The sequence below is a fragment of the Schistocerca nitens genome, chromosome 3 (assembly GCF_023898315.1).
Source record: "Schistocerca nitens isolate TAMUIC-IGC-003100 chromosome 3, iqSchNite1.1, whole genome shotgun sequence".
NCBI lineage: Eukaryota > Metazoa > Arthropoda > Insecta > Orthoptera > Acrididae > Schistocerca > Schistocerca nitens.
This window is the reverse complement of record NC_064616.1, coordinates 210,965,135-210,987,473: the sequence shown is the minus strand read 5'-3', so window position 1 is coordinate 210,987,473 and position 22,339 is coordinate 210,965,135. Positions and strand designations below refer to the sequence as shown.

Genomic DNA, 22,339 nt, shown 5'->3' with positions numbered 1-22,339 from the left:
GTGGGCACTACATCTTCAAGAGTATGACATTACCATAGTGTACAAAAGTGGAAGAAAACATCAAGATGCTGACTGTCTCCCAAGAAACTCTGTGCAAGACCATCAAGACTTTGATGAAGATAGTGACTGTCTCGCTGCACTCCAGGATCTCTCTGCTGAGCAAAAGAAGGAAGCCAAGATATCTCAAATTATGCTTGCCTTAAATCGGTCAGAGGAATTGAAAGGACAATTTAAGGTAGTTAATGGATTACTTTGCAAGAAAAACTTTGATCCGTTTGGAAAGAGTTGGCTACCAGTGATTCCTAAACACATGCACTTAGATGTTCTACCGAAATTCCATGACACACCTGAGGCCGGACATTTAGAATTTATTAAGACATACGATATGATCCGAAAGAGATTTTTCTGGCCAGGTTTATTTAGGAGTGTCTGTCACTATGTGTCGCACTGTTGAGAATGCCAGAGGAGAAAGGCAGTTCCTCAGAAACCACCTGGCCGACTCATACCAATTCCACCAGCTGAAACGCCTTTCCAGCGTGTTGGAATAGACCTGCTCAGATAATTTTCAACATCTGCTAGTGGCAATAGACGGATTATTGTTTGTACCGATTATCTGACACGCTATGCCATTACAAAAACCGTGAAACAGTTGAAGCATTCGAGGTAGCCAAATTCATCGTAGAAGACATTGTATTAAAACACAGTGCCCCGAGGTCATTAATTACGGATCAAGGGAAGGTTTTTCAATCGAATCTTGTGACAGAGATAAACTGTTGGTGCAACATTACTCATCACATGATGACTGCCTACCATCCACAAACTAACAGGCTTACTGAACACCTAAATAAGACCTTGGCTGACATGCTATCAATGTTCGTCAATGTTAAGCAGAGCAACTGGGATGAGATGCTACCTTTCGTGACGTTTGCCTACAACACTGCCAAACAAGACACCACAGCATTTACACCATTTTTCCTGGTGCTTGGGCATGAGGCAACGACGACAACGGACACTGTGTTTCCATTACACCATGATGAAGTGGACAATGACTATATTGGCCAGGTGTTAACCAGAGCTGAGGAAGCTTGGCAGTTAGCTTGACTCCGCACGCCGTAGGCTCAAGAAAATGATCGCCGAAGGTATGACGCAAGCCACCACCTTGTTGCCTACCAGCCTAGTGACCTCGTCTGGATCTTCACTCCTGTTCAGAAGGTTGGTCTCTCTGAGAAGCTCCTCAGGCGCTACTTTGGACCTTATAAGGTTGTAAGACAGTTGTCTGATGTTACTTATGAAGTTGAAGATTTCGACCTCGACACAAGACAATGAAAGATCAGAGATACGGTCCACGTCCTTTGAAAGAAGCCTTATAAGAATCCTGCAACCCAGGGTAAATTCGAAGCTCTAGCGACAGGCAACAAGCAGAAAGGCAATGAAGAACATAGCGGCAAGGGAAGTTCTAAGAAGATCACCGCCACAGCAAACATCAGTCATCGGCAGTTGGGGTATGCAGGACTGATGACTCATTCCCATACTATGGGGATGTAACACCGAGACACTGTTCTCTTAAAGAGGGAGCAATGTCACAGAAGAAGCAGAGCAGTGCAGTCGCCATAGAGTAGTGGTCATGATACTAGATTGTTGCATGGAGGGTCGTGAGTTTAAAACTCACATGAAATGAAAAAATTTAATTTCTATATTCGGTTCGAGTACATTCTAGAAGTATCCACAAATGGCAAGCATCATTGTACTGGAACGTTCTGTAGCTGTATATATACCATATGTGGTCTGGCCGGAGGAAGTTTGCTCTATGCTCTTGTATGTGCAAGTGCTGAATAAACCTTCGTTACGGGAAGTTAGTGTTCGTCAATCATCTACTTACACCTTCCTCTACTTGACAATATTATGGGACAAATGGTGAATTCTTTACTCATTACTTTAAAGATGATGGAGTCCACGTCGTACTGGCTCTTCTGTCCAAAATGTGTGAGTGAATGATAAATACATGGACAACAAATAGTTGCAGAGTTTTTATTGTGGAGTAGCTCACACTACATACTCTTCAGTTATCCATAAGAAATAATGTATGTCACATACTTGTATTCAGTATGGCTGCAGTACAACACCTAAGTGATTTTTTCCTAGCAGCAAAAGAAAAAAAACATTTGCAAATTTATTAATCTAGGAAGACAATAATACTTACATCAAGTAAACCACCATATCTCAGAACGGTTAGAAGTGAATGTACATGGCTCTCACTGGTAAAATACAGCCTCGTTCTAACATGGCGACCAGGGCTTGAAACACCATGGGAGTATCTGTACATGAATAAAAAACAATACTTGTAAATATTCAGCAACTGTTTAAACCTTTAGAAGAAATGGAATCATGACAACGTTTTTGGGACTGAATACAGTACCCACAGTCCAGCATTGCAAACACCAACACTAAAATAACAATTCTGCAGAACCCTGAGTATAAACAAACCTGTCAATAATAATATATCTTCTAAGATATGGGATGAGGCACATTGAGAAATAGATGTTAATGTCAAATTAAAATTCTTCTAGTGTAAATCTGTATTAAGATTTGAAAGTTGCTTTCCTAAAAATTTATCTACAAAATCCATTAAAAAAGTAAGCAACAAATGGATAGATAACTAAGGGAATTAAAATCTCATTTAAGAGCAAGGGGGAAATTTATGTGAAGGCCAGAATAAGTCTAGATCCAAATTTACTTGGATACTACAAAAAATATTGTAATATTTTAAGGAAAGTCATTAAAAGTCAAGATGAATGTATCTCCTGACAGAAATTAATAATGCAGAGCATAAGCTTAAAATAATATGGGATATTGTCAAATGCGGCATAGGATGACCACTCAGTGCACAAGATATTGTAACAAATAAATGAAATGACAGTATCATTACCAATAACTCACAAGTTGTGGGTACCTTTAATTATCACTTTTTAAATGTAGCACCAAAAATTGGTTTAAATGGTTAATTTAAACAAGGAATAAAATAGATTAATATTACCATTCCATAAAATTTTAATCAGCTAGAAGTAGCAACATCATCCTTTGCTGATATTAACAGAATCCATACATATTATAAAAATGGATGTATCTATGTATGTATGTACCACATCTCCACCTAAACCACAGGGCTGATTTCAGCCAAACTTAGTACACGTATCTGGTATGTTGTTTATTTTTTTATCGGTATGTATTAATAGGAACAGTAAAACACAAAGAATAGTCAGTACTGCAGTGACAATTGAGTGAATGTGAGGGCAAGTACCACATACCTATCAAATAGGTGGGGGTGTAAACACAGTGCAGCGCATGAGATGCAAATTCCCATCCAGTATTTGAGAACAAGATCACCTAGTAACTTGCAAAGAATTTAAACATAATTTGAAACATTTATGAAACTTTTTCTTAGTGACAAACACCACAAAATAATGAAAGGAAAAAAGTTGATCACTTATTATATTTTCACTGTTCATGCAGTAAAACTGCCACATTGGGTGTGACATTTGAATTTATTACTTCTCTACTACTACATTTCACAGACACTACAAATATAAAATTATCAAAAGTTGTTCCAACTTAATAATTAGTGTCCTTAGTGATTTATGTAATTCATCACTGGTACAAGGAATTTTTCCAGAGAGATTAAAATATACAACTGTTAAACCTCTTCATACGAAGGGTGGCAAGGCAAACTGACATTCTTTTCCAAAATATTCAAAACATTAATGTACTCAAGAATGGTCTCATATTTAAGTAGAAACAATTTACTTCATGTATCACAGTTAGTATTCTAGAAGGGTTGCTAGACTAAGGATGATATTTATACACTCACTCAAGTAATTTGATTATGTAGATAATGTTACACACTTAGCATATTTCAAGTGTTATGGCACTTATGGCTTCACATACAACTGGTTTGAATAATACTTAACAGGCAGAATTCGAAAGGTTGTGCTGAATACTTCAAATCATGTTGTAAGAGTAAAAAATTTTAGTGATTAGTGAACAGTTACAAGGGGAGTCCCACAGGGTTCAATTTTGGGCCCACTCCTATTCCTTATGTATGTAAACGACATTCCACTTAACATTCAGCAAGCAGAATAGGTACTTTTGGCAGACAACACTAGTTTTTAATAAATCTCATTGAAGTGAATTCCACAGTAATGATTATTAATGATTTTTTCAAATAACTCCAAATTGATTTTCTGAAAACTGACTCTCACTAAATTTTCAGAAAAAATAGTATACTGAGTTCTGTACAACAAATAGTCATACCAACAAGTGATGTAGCACATGAGCAGGAGCCAGTAAATAGGGTAAAATGCTCCGAATTTGTGGGTGTACATGTTGATGAAAGCTTGAACTGGAAGATCCATATTATTGCGATTTTCGCACAATTTTGGTTACTTTTGCTCTTTGTATAACTGCTAGTCTGGGAAACAACCAAATCAACATCCTGACATATTTTCCACATTTTCAACCACTAATGTCTTATGGAATAATTTCATGGGGTAACTCGTCACATAGAAAGAAATTATCGAATGTGAGCAGTAAGAATAAGTGGTGTTCACACCAGAGTCATCATGCAAGTACCCCATCCAGGAGTTAATCACCTTAACTGCATGTTCATGATACACATACTTGTTAATGAAATTCATCATAAATAATTTATCATAATTTGAGAAGGACAGTGATGTTTATACCTACATCACTAGAGGAAAACATGACCTTCATTACCCATTATTAAAGCTGTCAGTGCTCAAAGGAGTTCAGTATGCAGCAACAAAAATTTTAGTTATTTGTCCAATAACATAAAATGTCTCACAGGTAGAAAAGTAAGCTTTAAATCTAAGTTAGTTAGTTAGTTACGTGTTCCATTGATCAATCTCACAGTAACCGTTATGATGTGGAACATGTCAAGTGCATAAGAAATGCACACATGAATCAAGAATTTTTTTTAAGCTTAAAATTTTTATTATCTACCCCACTCCCTTAAATGGCACAAAATGCATATATTATACCTATAGATTTATTTATTCCTATTCAAGAAATCAGCTATGGTATAGGAGGACTTATCGAGGAGATATAATTTCAATTTATTTTTGAAACTATTACTGCTGTCTTTCAGACATTTTATTTCATCTGGTTGTGAAGCTGTTGTAAGAATTCCTAACATTTTAAACAGATGCCAACAAGATGTGCAACTATAAGCCCCACACATTATTCTAACCACTTTCTTTTGAGCAATGAATACTTTTTGCCTAAGTGTTCAGTTGCCCCAAAATATTATTCTGTATGACATCAGAGTGTGAAAGTAAGCAAAGTATGTTAGCTTGCTAATTTCTTATCCTCAAAATTAGCAATTATTCTGATTGCAAAAGTTGCTGAACCTACTCGCTTTAGGAGATCCAAAATATGAATTTTCCAATTAAAATTCTCATTTATATGTACACCCAAAAATTTAGTCTGCTCTACTCTGGCTACTTACTTCTGTTGATGTGTTATATTTATTGAAAGAACTGTACTCCTTGCTGTAGAAAACTGGATGTACTTTGTCTTTTCAAAGTTCAGAGCAAGCCCATTCACAGGAAACCAATCAATAACTTTTCCAAAGTCATTATTTGTATAATTTTCTATTGGATTTCCTTTTACTGGATTAATAATGATGCTTGTATCATCAGCAAACACTCTCAGTTTAGCTCGTTGTTTCAGATAAAGACACGAAGTCATTCACATATAGCAAGAACAGAAGTGGAACCATGATCAAACCCTGTAGAACACCTAATGTAATTTCATCCCAGTTAGATGAAGTGGGAAACTTCCTTAACTCACCAAAACTATACAAAGAAACTTTTTGCTTCCTGTTCGGTAGATATGACTTAAACCACTCATATCCTGTTCCATTTATACCGTAGAATTGTGATTTCTGTAACCTAGTGTCATGGTTCACACAGTAAAATGCTTTGGATAAGTCACAGAAATTCCCATTGGTAACATTTTACTATTTAAAGACTCTATTATGTGGGCTGTGAAACTGTATATTGCTGTTTCAGTAGTACAGCATTTGTGAAATCCAAACTGTGATTTACTAGGTATGGTTAACCACTCTTGAGTACATTACTTTCTCGACGATTTTTGAAAATGCTGTAAGCAAGGATACTGGCCAGTAATTATTGACATCTGTGGTGTCTGCTTTTTTCTATCGAGGCTTGACAATGGCATATTTTAACCTGTCTGGGCAAGCAGCTCGAGTTAGTGATGCATTACAGATGTGACTCAGAACATCAGCTGTAACTGCTTCACGCTGTTTTAATAACTTGTTAGAGATATCACATACTCCCACAGATATTTATTTCTCAAAGATTTTCCTTATTTCACAAGAGGTTGTTAGATGAAAATTAATCTGACTAGGATTTCTCAAAACTGGCTCTTCAATGTACTGCTTGGGCTTTTTCTTTTGAACTATTCTCACCATTTTTTTTTTCACCTACACTTAATAAATGGTTGTTAAATACATTAGCTACATGTCTACTGTTGGTTAAGATGGCCTGATTTTCTTTAATAGTAATACTACCTATCCCAGTGGTTACTTTTCCTGTCTCTCTTCTAACAACATTTCATATTGAATTGATTTTATTGCTCGAGTTGTTACTTTCATCTCTAATGTACATATTTTTTTTATTTTCTGGTAACTTTTATCAGTACATTACAATAATTTTTATAGTGTAAAATTACTTCTCGGTCTTTACTAATTCTTGCTGTCTCATACAATTTTCTTTTCCTTTCTGAAGACACTTTAATACCTGTAGCAATACAAGGTTTCTTTGAAAACTGTTTGGTGTTACATTTAGTAATTTTTTTGGGGCAACAATGTTCAAAAAGGGATATAAATTTATCAAGAAATATGTTGCATTTATCATTAGCACTTGGCTCATTATATACATCTCCCCAATTAACATTTCTTAAACTTTCTCTGAAGTGCACTACAGATACCGGGTTCACCAGGCTTACACTTTTACTCAATGCTTTCTGAACTGTACACCCTGGTAGGTTTTGTGTGTTAATCATGGTCTGATAATCCATTTATCACAGGGAAAGCATGTGTTAGTTTTACATTCTCTTGCTGTACAAATACATTATCTATTAAAGTGCTACTGTCTTGAGCTAAATGTGTAGGGAAGTTGATCACTGATTCTAAGTTATATGTCATTAATAACACTTCTAGTTCACTTTTCCTATCAGAATTGCTTAAAAAGTTTACACTGAAATCACCCCAGATTTATAACTTCTTCTTTTTGTCTGACAGACAGCATAATAAGGAGTCAAACTTTTTTATGAATAACTCCCAATCTCCTAATGGGGACCTCCACACTGTTGCTAATATCAACACTACCTTATATAGCTGCAGTTCACATGCACAAACTTCAAAGTGCTGATCAACACAAAGTTTGCTTACTTCTACAGTTTTGCACTTATAACCTTGTTTTGTGTAAATGGCAACTCCTCCTTTATCCATGCTAGATCTGAAAGTGTAAGATGCTAAATTATACCCATTTATGTTGACACTTTCAATTCCCACAGTGCATGTTGTTCAGACAGACAAAGCATGTCAATCTCATTCTTATTTTTGAGATCATCTAAACACACTAACAGCTCATCTACTATATCTTTTATTCCCCTGATGTTTTGATGAAGTAAATTGATACTGCCCTTAGCTTTATCTTTATTGAGTGTATATGAAGCTTCTTTTATTCTATTTTTCTTGAAATTTGTCTGTCTGGACTTTGGCTTTAACCTAAAGAACCTGTCTGCCTGGTCCCATTAACCACAGGGATCATCCCCTGTGTGGCTAGCCTAAAATCATGTGACCAACCTAAAATCATTTCTCCTGGACTACTACTCCGATTCCATTGACAAATTTCTACTTAAAAATGGGTGGCCTGTAATAATAAATAAAAAGTGTAGTTCTGTGAGTATGACTAAAAAATGTATTCTATGTTCATTAAAATTGACACTAACCATGTATTCATATCCTGTTAAGTGCCTCGTTCCAGTTAAATTAAATTAAATAATCATTCAAATGAGTTAGTTAGTTAGTTAGTTAGAGTTTCCATAACTATTTAAAAAAAAATTAGGAATAGCATCAGTTTCTTACACTGATTCCTTTACTAGTACCTCAATAGGACATGATTTCCTGTTTTTCACTGTTTTAGTCAGCTCCCTGCACATCAATGTTTGCCTGGTCTATGGCCTTTCCTCCATGTAGAACTACCTCTCTCATTGTCCTGCTCAATATAAAACTTCCATCTTACTTCTTAAACAGGTCAGTAATTATATATTTACTCTCCGATACTTCTTATTTGAAGGAAAGATATACATAATGGTGGTGGTGAGTTTGTATTAAGGGTGCACAACAGCTGGATCATTAGCACAAACTATTTTTTACCGTGTCTGGTTCAGAGAGACACACATGCTTGCTGTTCTAAAGTAGATAAAGCTGAGTTGCTCAGTTCCCTGGATTTTGGTATTGAGCTGCATGACACTTCCTTTCCTTGTTGCTGTATAGTGTCAAGGGTATTTTTTACACTTTGCACCATTAGGCCTACTGACAAGATTTGACAAATGGTCAGAGCATCTGTCAACCCCCATGAGCTGTTGATAAATCATTTTAAGAGCAGTTGCCTTCAAATCTCTTATATGTGGGAAGAAGATGTGTTTCTGGTCTGATATGAGGCTCAAGAACTTTACAGATTCCTTAAAACTAAGGGCAGTATCCCCCAATTGCAATTAAGATTTATTAAAACATTACATTTGCAATAAAAATTATTTACACATATATACTTGAGGGAGAGTTTGAAGTATATAGTTTTTTTCCATATTATGTGCCTTCTTAATGTTAACTGCAGTTATCAGTCCATCATGCAGAGACCACAAGAGGTAAAAACTGTCCACAAACCTGGAGTTTAGAGAGAACTTCAGGGAGCAGGCACCACAGAGTTCTCAAGAATTGCATCCCTTGAGACAATAATTTGAATATATCAGTTTGCAGGATGACTATTGACATTATACTATTAGTAACTACTGCGAAGGCAGCCACATGCATGCCTGCAAACCTATTTATATGCCACACAGGAATTTTTCCAATCCATCCAGATCCAAATCCTGATTCCCTCAACTTGTTCAGTTTCATTGACAATATCTCCACGACCTAACCCAGTGTTACGAAACATTGTCCTCATTCCTCCACAACATTAACACATTCTATCCATTTCATATGGTCTTCTTCCACTTAATTACCCACCTTCCAGGTAACTAACTGCAATGCGGTGTGCACAAATATTCAGCTCGATGACTGTGTTAATTTTCACCATTGAAATACTGTTGAGCAGTTTTATAATTCTGAATATATATTTCATAGTATTACCTCGGATTTAAACGATTGACAGTTTCTTCGCCAGATTCCTCAATATTCCTTTGCAGATCTGCACGTATTTTTTTGAGGAGCGGTGTACATATGCCTTGACTTATGGTAAGTTTTTCTTGGACTGTTAAGCCGTATTCCTGTTTTTAAAGAAAAGGGACAGAGATTTAATTGAATTAGCAAACAAAGAAAAATAGAGTACATTCAGTACCATCACCTGTATTATTTATACCTGTGGTATTACAATGTCTGCTAAATACTTTGCATATATATAAAGTTCCTCAGCCTGCTCAAACTGCAGAGTATGTTGATTGTGCTGCAGATCATACTTTATACAGTCATAAATATCAGGTATTTTAGATATGTCAAAAGTTTTATTTTTTGTACAAAAATCTTTTTCTATTTTTCCCCAGCGACGACCCATCAATTCCCATGTTTCACCATGGTAAAGGACAGCATCTGGAAAGAACAAAGTTTGAGAGAAAAGATAAACTTCACAAATCTGTTCATCATAAAAATTTTCCACCATTCCTTTACATACTCAAAGAGCTAATATATATACTTTCTGATCAGATTTATTATACTTTTTGGCCAAAATATTTTTTTTTAATTAAACCATTACAAACCTTTCCACCAGTGTCTAATAAATGTTTGTTATCCATCATATATCTGCAAATCTAAAAATTGCTGAAACAAGATACTACTTTACACATGAAGTTTGACAAAAAGGTGTGCTTCTTTGGGATGCACAAAATACATACATATTCAAATGTGTACATGAAATAAATATGGTATGGAAAGTTGTGGCAGAATGTTTGCATTGCAGGGTATGTTTGAAAGCTAGCCTAGTGTTCAGCCTCCTATGTGTGTCTGGTGATGATTAGCTGAGTTCTTACCTTTATTAACATTCTAATAAAATGTTAACACATCTTCACTCTAAAAATTCTCCCAATCAACAATGACACACAATTCAGTTTTCCTCTCTTTATGAACAGGTTTTACATATACCACTACCAGTCACCATATTTGTCAACAACTTAAATTATTTAATTAGCAACATGTTTTGAAGTTAGACCTCATATCATGTTACAGTAGCAGTACAATAAGAGTTCAACAGAATTTTTTTTGCAGAGTCCTGGAAACTGCTGTGTTCATCCTGTGGAGGAAGAGAAGACTAACCTAAGAAGAGGTGATGTCTCTCTGTATCTTGATCTGCTCAATGGCAATATGAAACACATGCAGAAAAACAAGATGGTGGTAAAGCAAAGCTCGTTTTGATTTAACTAACAATATGTTGATCCTCGTGTTGTCAGTCACATGCAACATCTTCTACGTGTTTTGCTGCCAAATCACTGATGTTCATTGGTGAAATATATTACACATGAGTGACTGTGACAGTTTTCTCTAAAAATGAATGTATACAAAATTATTTTGATGCATTAGAAAGATGATGCTGGGGTTATTCATATATAAAGTTAATTGTTATGTACTTCTTATTTTAAGAATATTGAGGTTGGTGAAGAAATGTTAAAATCTTATATTCCATCATTTCATTTACAGGGTGGCGCACGAAATGTGTTACCAATTGTTTCTTTCACAATTTACGACGCACATTAGATATCCCGCTGGGATCTCTACAGCAGTACCAGCAGAGCTTGGAAAACCAAATGAGTTACGAAATGATGTGTAATTCACGACACTGCTGCTAGGAGACTAGTAAGCAGCAACGGCTGACAATGGAAGACTGATGACACAGCAACAATCGGCAATTGTGTTACTTTTTCATGAAACGAAAAACCCTGTTGTGACTCAGAGGCGTTTTCGACAACAGTTTAACACACGATGAGTTCGTTGCAAGAAGACCACCCACAGGTTGTATGATAAATTTGTACAGGAAGGAACAGTATTGGAAGCGAAGCGACCTCGGTCTAAGCCCGTTTGTTCACCAGAGAATATTGAAGCGGTACGAGTTGCTGTACAGAGAAGTCCCGGGAAATCGTGTGGAAAGGCAGCAGTGCAACTGGGAATATCCACATGCTCCGTTCAACGCATTCTTAAAAGTGACCTCCATATGTACCCATACAAGATGACCTGTGCACAGAAGCTCACTGAAGAACACAAGCAGCAGAGACTACTGTTTGCTCAGTGGGCGGAGGACAGGGAAGAAACTCTCAACAACGTTTGGTTTTCAGACGAGGTGCATTTTCATTTAGACGGTGTGCTTAACAAACAAAATGTACACTTTTGGGCCACTGAAAACCCACAAGTACTTCATGAATGACAACATTATGCTCCGAGTATTACAGCGTGGGCAGCAATTTCCAGTCACAGACTTATTAGACCCTTTTTCTTTGAAGAAACTGTGAACAGCAAGTGTTATTTCAGCATGCTTCGCAATAGCTTCATTCCACAGCTTCATATTGAGCATGTGCTGAGTTAGAAGAAATCTCCATGGACGACTCTACATTGTAGTATGTGTTCCATTCAGATTGTATTGACAATAAAGTTTATATTCAAATACAACATGGTAACGCATTTTGTGCGCCACCCTGTAGGATCTCACGGTTGCACTTTTGACCATGGATGAAAACTTCGATTTTCTGCATGATTTCCATTTTTCAGCTCTTTTCTTAAGTTACAGTATTTTAAGATCATTGCCTATTCCAACACTGGGTGTTATGCCATCTATATGTTTTTCTTTAGCTGACTTGTTAGCTTTCTGAAGTCTAAAAGAGTCAGTGTGCTCCTTAAAGTAGATTTTAAAATTTCTGTCCATCTGGCCTATATAGTGTTTGTTGTCATGACTACCAATAAGTCTACAAATTTTTGATCTGCTCAGTTTTCTCTGTTGGTTGTGAGACATCAGGAACCAGTTCCTTCCTTAAGCAGATCCTGATATCCGTGTTTTCAAACAGCTTGATTATTTTTTCTGAAATGACTCCTAAATATGGTATACTTATTAACAGTCAATACATATTTAAATTGCTTTCTCTTTTCTGCAGAGGCAAACAGCACATCTAACAGAGTCAATCTACTTTGAATCTAAAGAGGCTAAAGTAACACAACAAGATAAATTGCTTCATGTTTATGATTAAACATCTCAAACAGATGTATACCTATTACTGCAAAATGCTATACACAAAATCGAAAAACCATTCATTACCATGAGGCTGAAGGCATGGAGATATCACACTTCTCTCTTTTACCTTTATTGGCTCAGATAGTACTTCCCCAACAATCCAATTGCTTCAACATTTATAAAAGGCCATTTTCAAACATTGTAATTAAAAGTATGGGTAGACTTATGACATACTGCTGTTGTCTGCCAAGATTTGCTGAAATTCGACAGCCACTTCTTGACCTGCTCAATTAGTATTCGGCTTGCATCTAGCACTTGCTTTTATGAACTGTGCAGATGAAAAGATCTCTCTAACACTTTTTAAAACACTGTGATCCCAGTCTCAGCTGCTGTTCCAATAACGTCCCTCTGTCTCTCTGTATTTACCCTCATTTGCTCATCTTCTATACTGTCTTTGAAAGTCTCTCTGTATCTTACTTTAATTACATTTTTAGTCTCTCAATCCTCCAAGATGTCATGTACTTCTCCTGGCCAAGATTTTTAGAGGCCTTTCTACATTCTTTCCCTGCAGTCCCATCACTGCCTGCCCGAATACGACCTGTGACCATCCTAGTCTATACCTGTGGGGGATGTTATACACACAGTCTAATGCTCCTCTTCCTCTACAGGACCCTCTCGCTACCCCTCTTACTCTTATTTCTAATGTATTCCCATTTTGGCCCATCCACTTTACCTATGGCAACTACTCATTCCAATTTGTATGTATGTACATTTATGCATACACATCTTCTGACAAGGAATGCCAATTCAGAAACTAAACACAATCAGTGTTCACTCTTCCTCATACTATTGTTTATCGAGCATTACTTTGATACTGTTGGTCCTTTGCAATTTTATTTTTGTGGGAAAGTGAACAAACAATCTATGCAGAATGTGAAACTAATTTGTAGAATAATTAACAATTTAATAACTAGATTGAAAAAAATGAAGAAATATACAGCACATTATGACGAACTAAGAAATAAGAAAAGTGCAACTACTACCCCTAAAATGCAAGATCTAAAATGTTGATTGCTAGAGACAAAGATATAGCTGGTATAATCGAAAAACTTTCTATTCAAGTCACTATGAATATCATTATGGCACTAACAACTGCAAGTCTAAAGTGAATTTTGTGTGTGTGTGCGTGTGGGGGGGGGGGGGGGGACATTACAGCTATTAAAATATCTCATAAATTGACAAATCAGTAACTAAAATAATTGGATGAGATGGAAATTTTGGTACCACATAATCTCCTCCCTAATAATTTAAATGTAAGGTTGGACACTAAACAAAATCTTAAAATCTGTACCACATTTGTCACTGTGTCTGATAAAACAGAGAGATCAGATCACAATTGATGAACTAGCTTCAGCCCTTTCATCAGAATGTGAAACAATCAGTTACAATATGGTGTAGTACAATCTGTACATCAAAAGCAAAACTAAATTCTGATTGCAGGTAAACATCTCTTCTGAGGGCCCAAAAGGAAGTCTCCTGATTGACTTTACCAGTCACAGTGTATTCTTCATCATTTCGAATCACTCTTCTTCCTACAAACATATGACACTTTGCCTGATTAGCAGACAGACACCATGCAGGGAAACAGCACATGGCATCACAGGATTTTTAGTGCATGCTTCCTTGGCTGTAATAAATGCTTAACCCATTTTCCTGAATCTCAATGTGCCCTGGTACCAAGAAGAACAAAACCCCTTCCTCAGCCTGTGTAAATGTAGAAGAGAGTGTGGTTTTTCTGGATTTATTTATCTAATCAATATAGCTGCTACACAGTTTTAAAGGACAATGGAGGAGGCAGAGCAGATGAACTTCACAGGATAAATACATACCTCCTGCTCCAATACTATCATGATTCCACACAACTGAGGAGGAGGAGGAGATTGGGGTTTAATGTCCTGTCAATGAGGTCATTACTGACAGAGCACAAGCTCAGACTGGGGAAGGATGGAGAAGAAAATCAGCCATGCCCTTTTGAAGGAACCATTGTGGCATTTGGCACAAGTGATCTGTGTTGACTACTCTGTAGGTATTGCATCATAGTGGTGGTGGACATTATCAAGCACCACTAAGTTGTGACCACATTCAACACAAATGGTTCATCACTCATGGGTAACTCATGAAATGGATTCCATGGTGAGGTGAACAACAGTTTGCAAAGCTAGTAATTCTTGAACAGCAAAGAACCTGTAAACAAAGAACCTGTGAAACACCACAAGGAGCTGCCACTGCATGGTATTTTATGGTTCCACAAATGTAGTACAGACATTAGTTGTGGGTAGTGATGGGCTAAACTGCGATTTTCCGATATCAGTGATTTCTGTGAATGCTACTTTTCAGTATCTGTTATTCTTAACTGCGATTTGTCGCAGTTAAGGAACATAGGTAGTGTATCCCTCCGCCACTGCTATTTCTGCGATTTCTGCTACTTCCGCGATTTCTGCGACTTCTGCTACTTCTGTGACTTCTGCGATTTCTGCTACTTCTGTGACTTCTGCGATTTCTGCTACTTCTGTGACTTCTGCGATTTCTGCTACTTCTGTGACTTCTGCGATTTCTGCTACTTCTGCGACTTCTGCGACTTCTGCGATTTCTGTGACTCCTGCGATTTCTGTGACTTACCACTGTATGAAAAAGTTACATCTGTCAACACAGAAAATTGCATCGCAACAAACCTGTCATTGGCAAGTATGTTTTACGTTTTTTCTTCCGTTGGCTTTAATTTTGTATTAAAGAAACAACTGTGAAAATATTAATAGTGTAATTAATATGTAAGTAGCCGTACAGTACCGTAATAGTTCGTATTTAGAAAATGAATTCTAACATATTGTTATGTTCACAGGTACCTGAACTACATTTCAGTCACTCAGTAAAGTGATAACTCAAAATATCATTGTCAACAGATCTGAAGAAATTGCCACTGGGTCTTTAGACCGTTTTCGTCAGACGAGAGGTTAGTTTCTAAGCGTTTCGATGGACTTAATTACTTCAGTGAGATCGTTCTTGCAAATGTGATATTCATTATAGCAAATATTAGCAATCTACTCTGTCAATTATATTGCTAGTAATTAATGACAGCAAAAATTGTTTAATAATCCTTGTGTTTTTGCAGACACAGTTCTGACTCTGATTACTGGTTGCTGTATGTATCTATCCACATCAAGGCTGTTGGGAGAGACTCGTGAAGATTCAAGACAGCTCTTAGAGGATTTGCAGTTTAAAAGTGAAATAATTGTGAAATAAGTGTGTGAATGATTAAACTGTGTTTTATTGAAGTTGTTGTGCGATTTTAAAGGAATAATAAATGTCAAATACAGTGAGTGAATAATAAAAATCTCATTTTCCACATGTTTAAGCCGTCCTATACCCATAATTTTCCGTCACTTACTTATTGGTAAACACTTGTTGGAGAGCGACATGCCGCCCCCCCCCCCCCCCCCCCTTTCTCCACAATCTTGGTGTGACACTGACCTGTAACATATCCCCGAAGTCTACAATATGCATTTTGAGGCTGTTGATATGAAAGTGGGAAGTACAGATCTTCCAGTTAAATCAGGAATAGCTTAAGTGCATTACTTGAAAGTAACACAGGAAAAGCTTACTTATGTAGGTGGTAGTAGTGTCGGCAAAAAGTTCTTGTGTGTGAAGTTGCCATGTAGAACACCAGGTGTAAAACTTTTCTCCTGAGTCTTGAACTGTGTCGGAACAAAAGTGAGGCATTCATATGACTGTTATCATTTCTCTACACTTATACAGATGTCTCAGTTCTGCTGTGTTAACATTGCAAAGTCCTGTAGGCATGTGGAGTATTAACCAAAACTGTCATATTGGAAGCAGAATCAAACACATTTGTTACGTTACTTGATATTTTCAGGAGAAAAGAGCAATGATGCTTCTTATTAATATAATACATTCAGAGTCACAGCAGCATTTGACCAACCATAACTGATGCTGAATGTGCATGTCGTCATATAATATGAAAGGCTTATTTCAATAGTGGTACAAGTCCATTACCTCCACTTTTCTGCCTATAATGCTTCTGAAATTAGTGATCCAAACAAACATAAATAAAGGTTCATCTCTAGCAAGAAGCCATATGCTTGAATATTTCTGGTATCTCAACTGCAGATTTTTCAGCGCTCATTTAACTTTACGACTCTGTATCTCAAAATGAACAAAAATGGACTTGTACCACTATTGAAATAAGCCCTTCATATGCACACACAGCACATCGATCTCGTGAGGCACAAGGCTCTCATAACGAAGTACGTACGTCGGTCAACAGATGACACTAGGAAAAGTATGTTAACTGCGCTTTTTAGTTGCTACTTGCGACTCTTAGTTGCGATTTGTCACAGAAATCGCAGTTTGACTCGGTAGCGAATAGCGTAGTATGAACTTTGCTCAACAGATGGGAGTGCTAACTGCGCTTTTTAGTTGCTACTTGCGACTCTTAGTTGCGATTTGTCACGGAAATCGCAGTTGGACTCAATAGTGTATCGCAGAGATGGGCGTAGTACGAACTTTGACCCACAGATGGCACTGTTAACCGCGCTTTCTAGTTGCTACTTGCGACTCTTAGTTGCGACTTGTCACGGAAATCGCAGAAAGCAGTGCTACATTCGACCAATAGATGGCTCACGTCTTTGAATGTGAAATACTTATTGCAACTGCTAACTGTGACTGAAATCACAGTTAGATTCTGTAAAGTTGCTACTGTGATATCTGTGACTTCTCAGTCACTGTGATTTCTAACAGATACGCGATTTCCTGCCCACCACTAGTTGTGGGGTTGGTTCTGTACACACATGGTGCAAGCCTAATCCACTGATGACCGATAGCATCAGTGGTCTTGAGGTAGGTAGGCCTTACTGATCCACACAATATACAACCACAACCCCATTTGAATCAGACAAAAGCTTTACTAAACTTAAGCAGATGCATCCAGCCTGTTCGCCAAGTTTATGACTAAAGTTGATCTCTGAGACCCTTTCCCGATCTATTGTGAAGACTGAACCTCGGTCTCAACATCATAACCGTAGATCCACATATCATCATCAGTTATGATTCTCTTAAGGCTTGGCGGCAACACGATGCATTCCTAGCTGCTGTGTGAGATTTCATGGCATGATCCAACTGAAATGCTACCTTCTTCTGCAATCTCTTGGACAGTCAGTCTTTGACTGGCATGCACAATTTTGTTGATGCTCCTGACATAAGCGTTGTCATTAGATGCCGAGGGGCGTCCTTAATCAGGATCATCTTTAACTTCCATCTGGTCATTTTTAAACAATATGAACTATTCTTAACACTGAGTACGGCTTAAGAACTCATCACCATAGGCTCCCTGCACTATTTGGTGTGTCTCTGTAAATGTTATCTTGAGTTTCAGGCAAAATTTCATGCAGATGCGTTGCTCCTCTAACTTTGCCATCTCGAAATTCACGAATTGTGTTACACAATGTTCTACTCAATATGGCACTGAACAACAACTAACAGACATACAACACTGAAACTTACAGCAGGTACACAACAAACACAGGTGTGCGCAGCCATGACAATCGCATTTTGCTCCAACACACTACTGGCGAAAAATTATGAATGTTCTGGAATTTTTTTGAACTGACCTCATACATTGCTCTTGAGATATCCTTGAGATATAACAAGGCTTTTAGGAAACTTGATTTTTCAGGCAAGTAGACAATAATCCCCATGATCTATTGTGTTGAAGTTGTTACCAAGAGGAGTGGACAGTGGAGTTGTGTTCCGGGATCAATGAGAGCCTCCTAGTCTAAAGTTTCTTGTGGAAGTATCTAGAAGGAGGATACTTTTATCCATTATGGTATGTTGTCTGCAGTAGCAACTGTATCAAAGTATGTAACTAGAGGGACAGAAGAGGCATTGTATGTGTTATTTGCAGAGACAGTTACTCCACCTTTGGCCCTAACTCCAATACCATCCATGCAGTGTATGCTATAATTCCTAAGTAGATGGTTATCAGAGTTTAATATGCATTAGTTGAAGAAGAAGAAGAAAATAAAATCACCTCTATGCCTAGAGTTTTAGTTTCTCAAACTGTTTCCCAAACATTCAGCATTGCACTGCAGTATGAGGGCCATCTCAATGGCGACGTATTTCCTTCTCTGTCTTCTTCTCCTTATCCATCTGTTGAATCGGGAAACTATGAAAGATGAGGGATTGGAAGAGTGGCTCACTGGTTCCTTCAGACAGATTTAGTCCATTGTGTCATCAGGAAAGTCATCAGATTTATGACGAAAGTAAGACCAGTAGTTTAACCCCTTTGACATCAGTTTCTTAAATATTTTGCATTCTATTTCAAGCTTTAATTTTGTTTGAGACCACAGGGATTCTACCATGGTAGAAATGCTTGTAGTTCAGTCTGTCTGCTTGTTGTGTAAACATGGTCAACTATGTACTACTAGTAAATTAGGATTTATTAGCTGGAAGACACGGCCTGAACTGTAGATGGTGCATTTAAAAATTTTGCCACAAACTGTGCTCTGAGAAATGTGGTGTAGCAATTAGCATCACTGGCTAACACACTAACAACCTGCATGTCTTTGTACACTCTGATGACCACACTTTTGGATTTGGACTTCACTGTGAGAACAAGACACTGGTGGAGACACAAGGTACTCCAAAATATCTACATCACTGTGGCTCCAATTAGGCAACGTAAAAACTGTTGCCTACATGGACAGGTGCTGGAATACAAGCAGTACAACACTCCCACAGTTTGTACATTCAGAAAACCAATGGATTCCAAAACAGCAGTAAGTCAACGGCCCATCAGACAAAAAATGGTTCAAATGGCTCTGAGCACTATGGGACTTAACATCTGTGGTCATCAGTCCCCTAGAACTTAGAACTACTTAAACCTAACCAACCTAAGGACATCACACACATCCATGCCCGAGACAGGATTCAAACCTGCGACCGTAGCAATCACGTCATTCCAGACTGAAGCGCCTAGACCCGCATGGCCATACAGGCCGGCCCCATCAGACATCCATCAGTTTTTTTCCAGAGATGTTGGTCAGGATTCAGCGAAATGGCTGATAGGATTTGACTGAGTTACCGAATGCAACACGTGGGATGACAATGGGTTTGGGAACAATGAAGTGAAGCTCATTAACTGGGACAAATTTCAGGCCAAAATGAAGAAATCATTTGGTGACACTCAGTAGTAAGGCCACATAGTGGAAGAACAACTGAAGAACTGAGCCCAAAATCCTTGGAAATAACACAGTGTTTTACTCAGAATGTTTTGGTTTATTTATTTTATTTATTTATTTATTGTTCCGTGGGACCAAATTAAGGAGAAGTCTCCATGGTCATGGAACAAGTCAATACATGAAATTATAACATGATATTAGAAACAGATAAAATGAAATATAAAAAACATATTCAGGTGACAAGTAAGTTTAAATAAAGAAAATCAACAATGTAACACTGGAATTTGCTTAATTTTTTAGATCTTCCAGGAGCTCCTCGACAGAATAGAAGGAGTGAGCCATGAGGAAACTCTTCAGTTTAGACTTAAAAGTGTTTGGGCTACTGCTAAGATTTTTGAGTTCTTGTGGTAGCTTATTGAAAATGGATGCAGCAGAATAAAATGGTTCAAATGGCTCTGAGCACTATGGGACTTAACTGCTGAGGTCATCAGTCCCCTAGAACTTAGAACTACTTAAACCTAACTAACCTAAGGACATCACACACATCCATGCCCGAAGCAGGATTCGAACCTGCGACCGTAGCGGTCGCGCGGTTCCAGACTGTAGCGCCTAGAACCTCTCGACCACACCGGCCGGCGATGCAGCAGAATACTGCACTCCTTTCTGCACAAGAGTCAAGGAAGTGCATTCCACGTGCAGATTTGATTTCTGCCTAGTATTAACTGAGTGAAAGCTGCTAACTCTTAGGAATAGGCTAATATTGCAAACAACAAATGACATTAAAGAAAATATATACTGTGAGGGCAATGTCAAAATTCCCAGACTATTGAATAGGGGTCAACAAGACGTTCTCAAGCCAAAAATACCCTTTTTGAGTCAGAAGAATTACCCCAAAAAATAATACCATACGACATAAGCGTATGAAAATATGCGAAGTAGACTACTTTTCATGTTGAAGTGTCACTTATTTCAGATACTGTTCTAATGGTAAATAAAGCAGCATTTAGTTTCTGAACAACATCCTGGACATGGGCTTTCCACAACAGCTTACTATCTATCCGAATGCCTAGGAACTTGAACTGTTCCGTCTCACTTATAATATGCCCATTCTGTCTGATCAAAATATCGGTTCTTGTTGAATTGTGAGTTAGAAACTGTAAAAACTGAGTCTTACTGTGATTTAACATCAAATTATTTTCCACAAGCCACGAACTTATTTCACGAACTACATTATTTGATACTGTTTCAATATTACACACAAGATCCTTCACTACCAAGCTGGTGTCATCAGCAAACAGAAATATTTTTGAATCACCTGTAATACTAGAAGGCATATCATTTATATAAATAAGAAACAGCAGTGGCCCCAGCACCGACCCTTGGGGAACGCCCCACTTAACAGTGCCCCATTGGGACTGAACATCACTACCACTCTCAATATTGCGGAGAATTACCTTCTGCTTTCTGTTCTTAAAGTAAGAGGCGAACCAATTGTAAGCTTCTCCCCTTACTCCATAATGGTCCAACTTCTGCAGTAATGTTTTGTGGTCAACACAGTCAAAAGCCTTCGTTAAATCAAAGAAAACTCCTAGCGTTCGCAACCTTTTATTTAATCCGTCCAAAACCTCACAGAGAAAAGAGAATATAGCATTTTCAGTTGTTAAACCATTTCTAAAACCAAACTGAACATTTGACAGCAAATTATGTGAATTTAAATGCTCCAGTATCCTTGTATATACAACCTTCTCGATAACTTTAGCAAACACTGATGGCATAGAAATAGGTCTATAATTGTCAATATTATCCCTGTCTCCCTTTTTATAAAGTGGCTTCACTACCGAGTACTTTAATCGGTCAGGAAACCGACCACTCCTAAAGGAAAAGTTACAGATATGGCTAAGTACTGGGCTAACATACAACGAACAATACTTCAGTATTCTGCTAGATACCCCATCATATCCATGAGAGTTCTTGGTCTTTAGTGATTTAATTATTAACTCAATCTCTCTCTTGTCAGTATCATGGAGGAGCATTTCAGGTAAGTCTCAGAACACTTTCTTCTAAGAGCGCTATATGATTCCCTGTTGGGACTAGGTTTCTATTTAGTTCACCTGCTATATTCAGAAAGTGATTATTAAATACTGTACATATATGTGACTTATCAGTAACACGGACATTCCCACTACGCACTGATTATATACCCTCGACCTATCTCCGCAGACCAGCCACTTCCTTTACGACTGACCATATGGTTTTAATTTTATCCTGAGACTTAGCTATTCTATCTGCATACCACATACTTTTTGCCTTCCTAATAACATTTTAAGAACCGTACAATACTGTTTGTAATGGGCTGCTGCATTTAGATTCTGACTGTTTCTAACGTATTGATATAATTGCCACTTTGTTCTACAAGATATTATTATCGCTCTAGTCAGCCACCCAGGGTGCCTGTTTGTGCTAGTACCCTGTTTTGAACGTTCTAACAGAAAGCAACTTTCAAAGAGCACGAGAAAAGTCTTGAGAAAAGCATTATATTTATCGTCTACTGTA

General features: G+C 37.5%; 1 protein-coding gene across 8 annotated transcripts in view; it reads right to left on the bottom strand.

Annotated features, from left to right (window-relative positions):
* LOC126248162 (inositol hexakisphosphate and diphosphoinositol-pentakisphosphate kinase) overlaps positions 1 to 22,339 on the bottom strand; it is a 585,218-nt gene that overhangs the window by 158,197 nt on the left and 404,682 nt on the right. For all 8 annotated transcript variants that reach the window (XM_049948910.1, XM_049948915.1, XM_049948911.1 and 5 more), the window contains exons 16-18: positions 9,687 to 9,913; positions 9,458 to 9,594; positions 2,201 to 2,315 (exon numbers count right to left, since the gene is read on the bottom strand). In XM_049948910.1, coding sequence (XP_049804867.1) covers positions 2,201 to 2,315; positions 9,458 to 9,594; positions 9,687 to 9,913 — 479 coding nt within the window. The remainder of the gene's footprint in view (positions 1 to 2,200; positions 2,316 to 9,457; positions 9,595 to 9,686; positions 9,914 to 22,339) is intronic.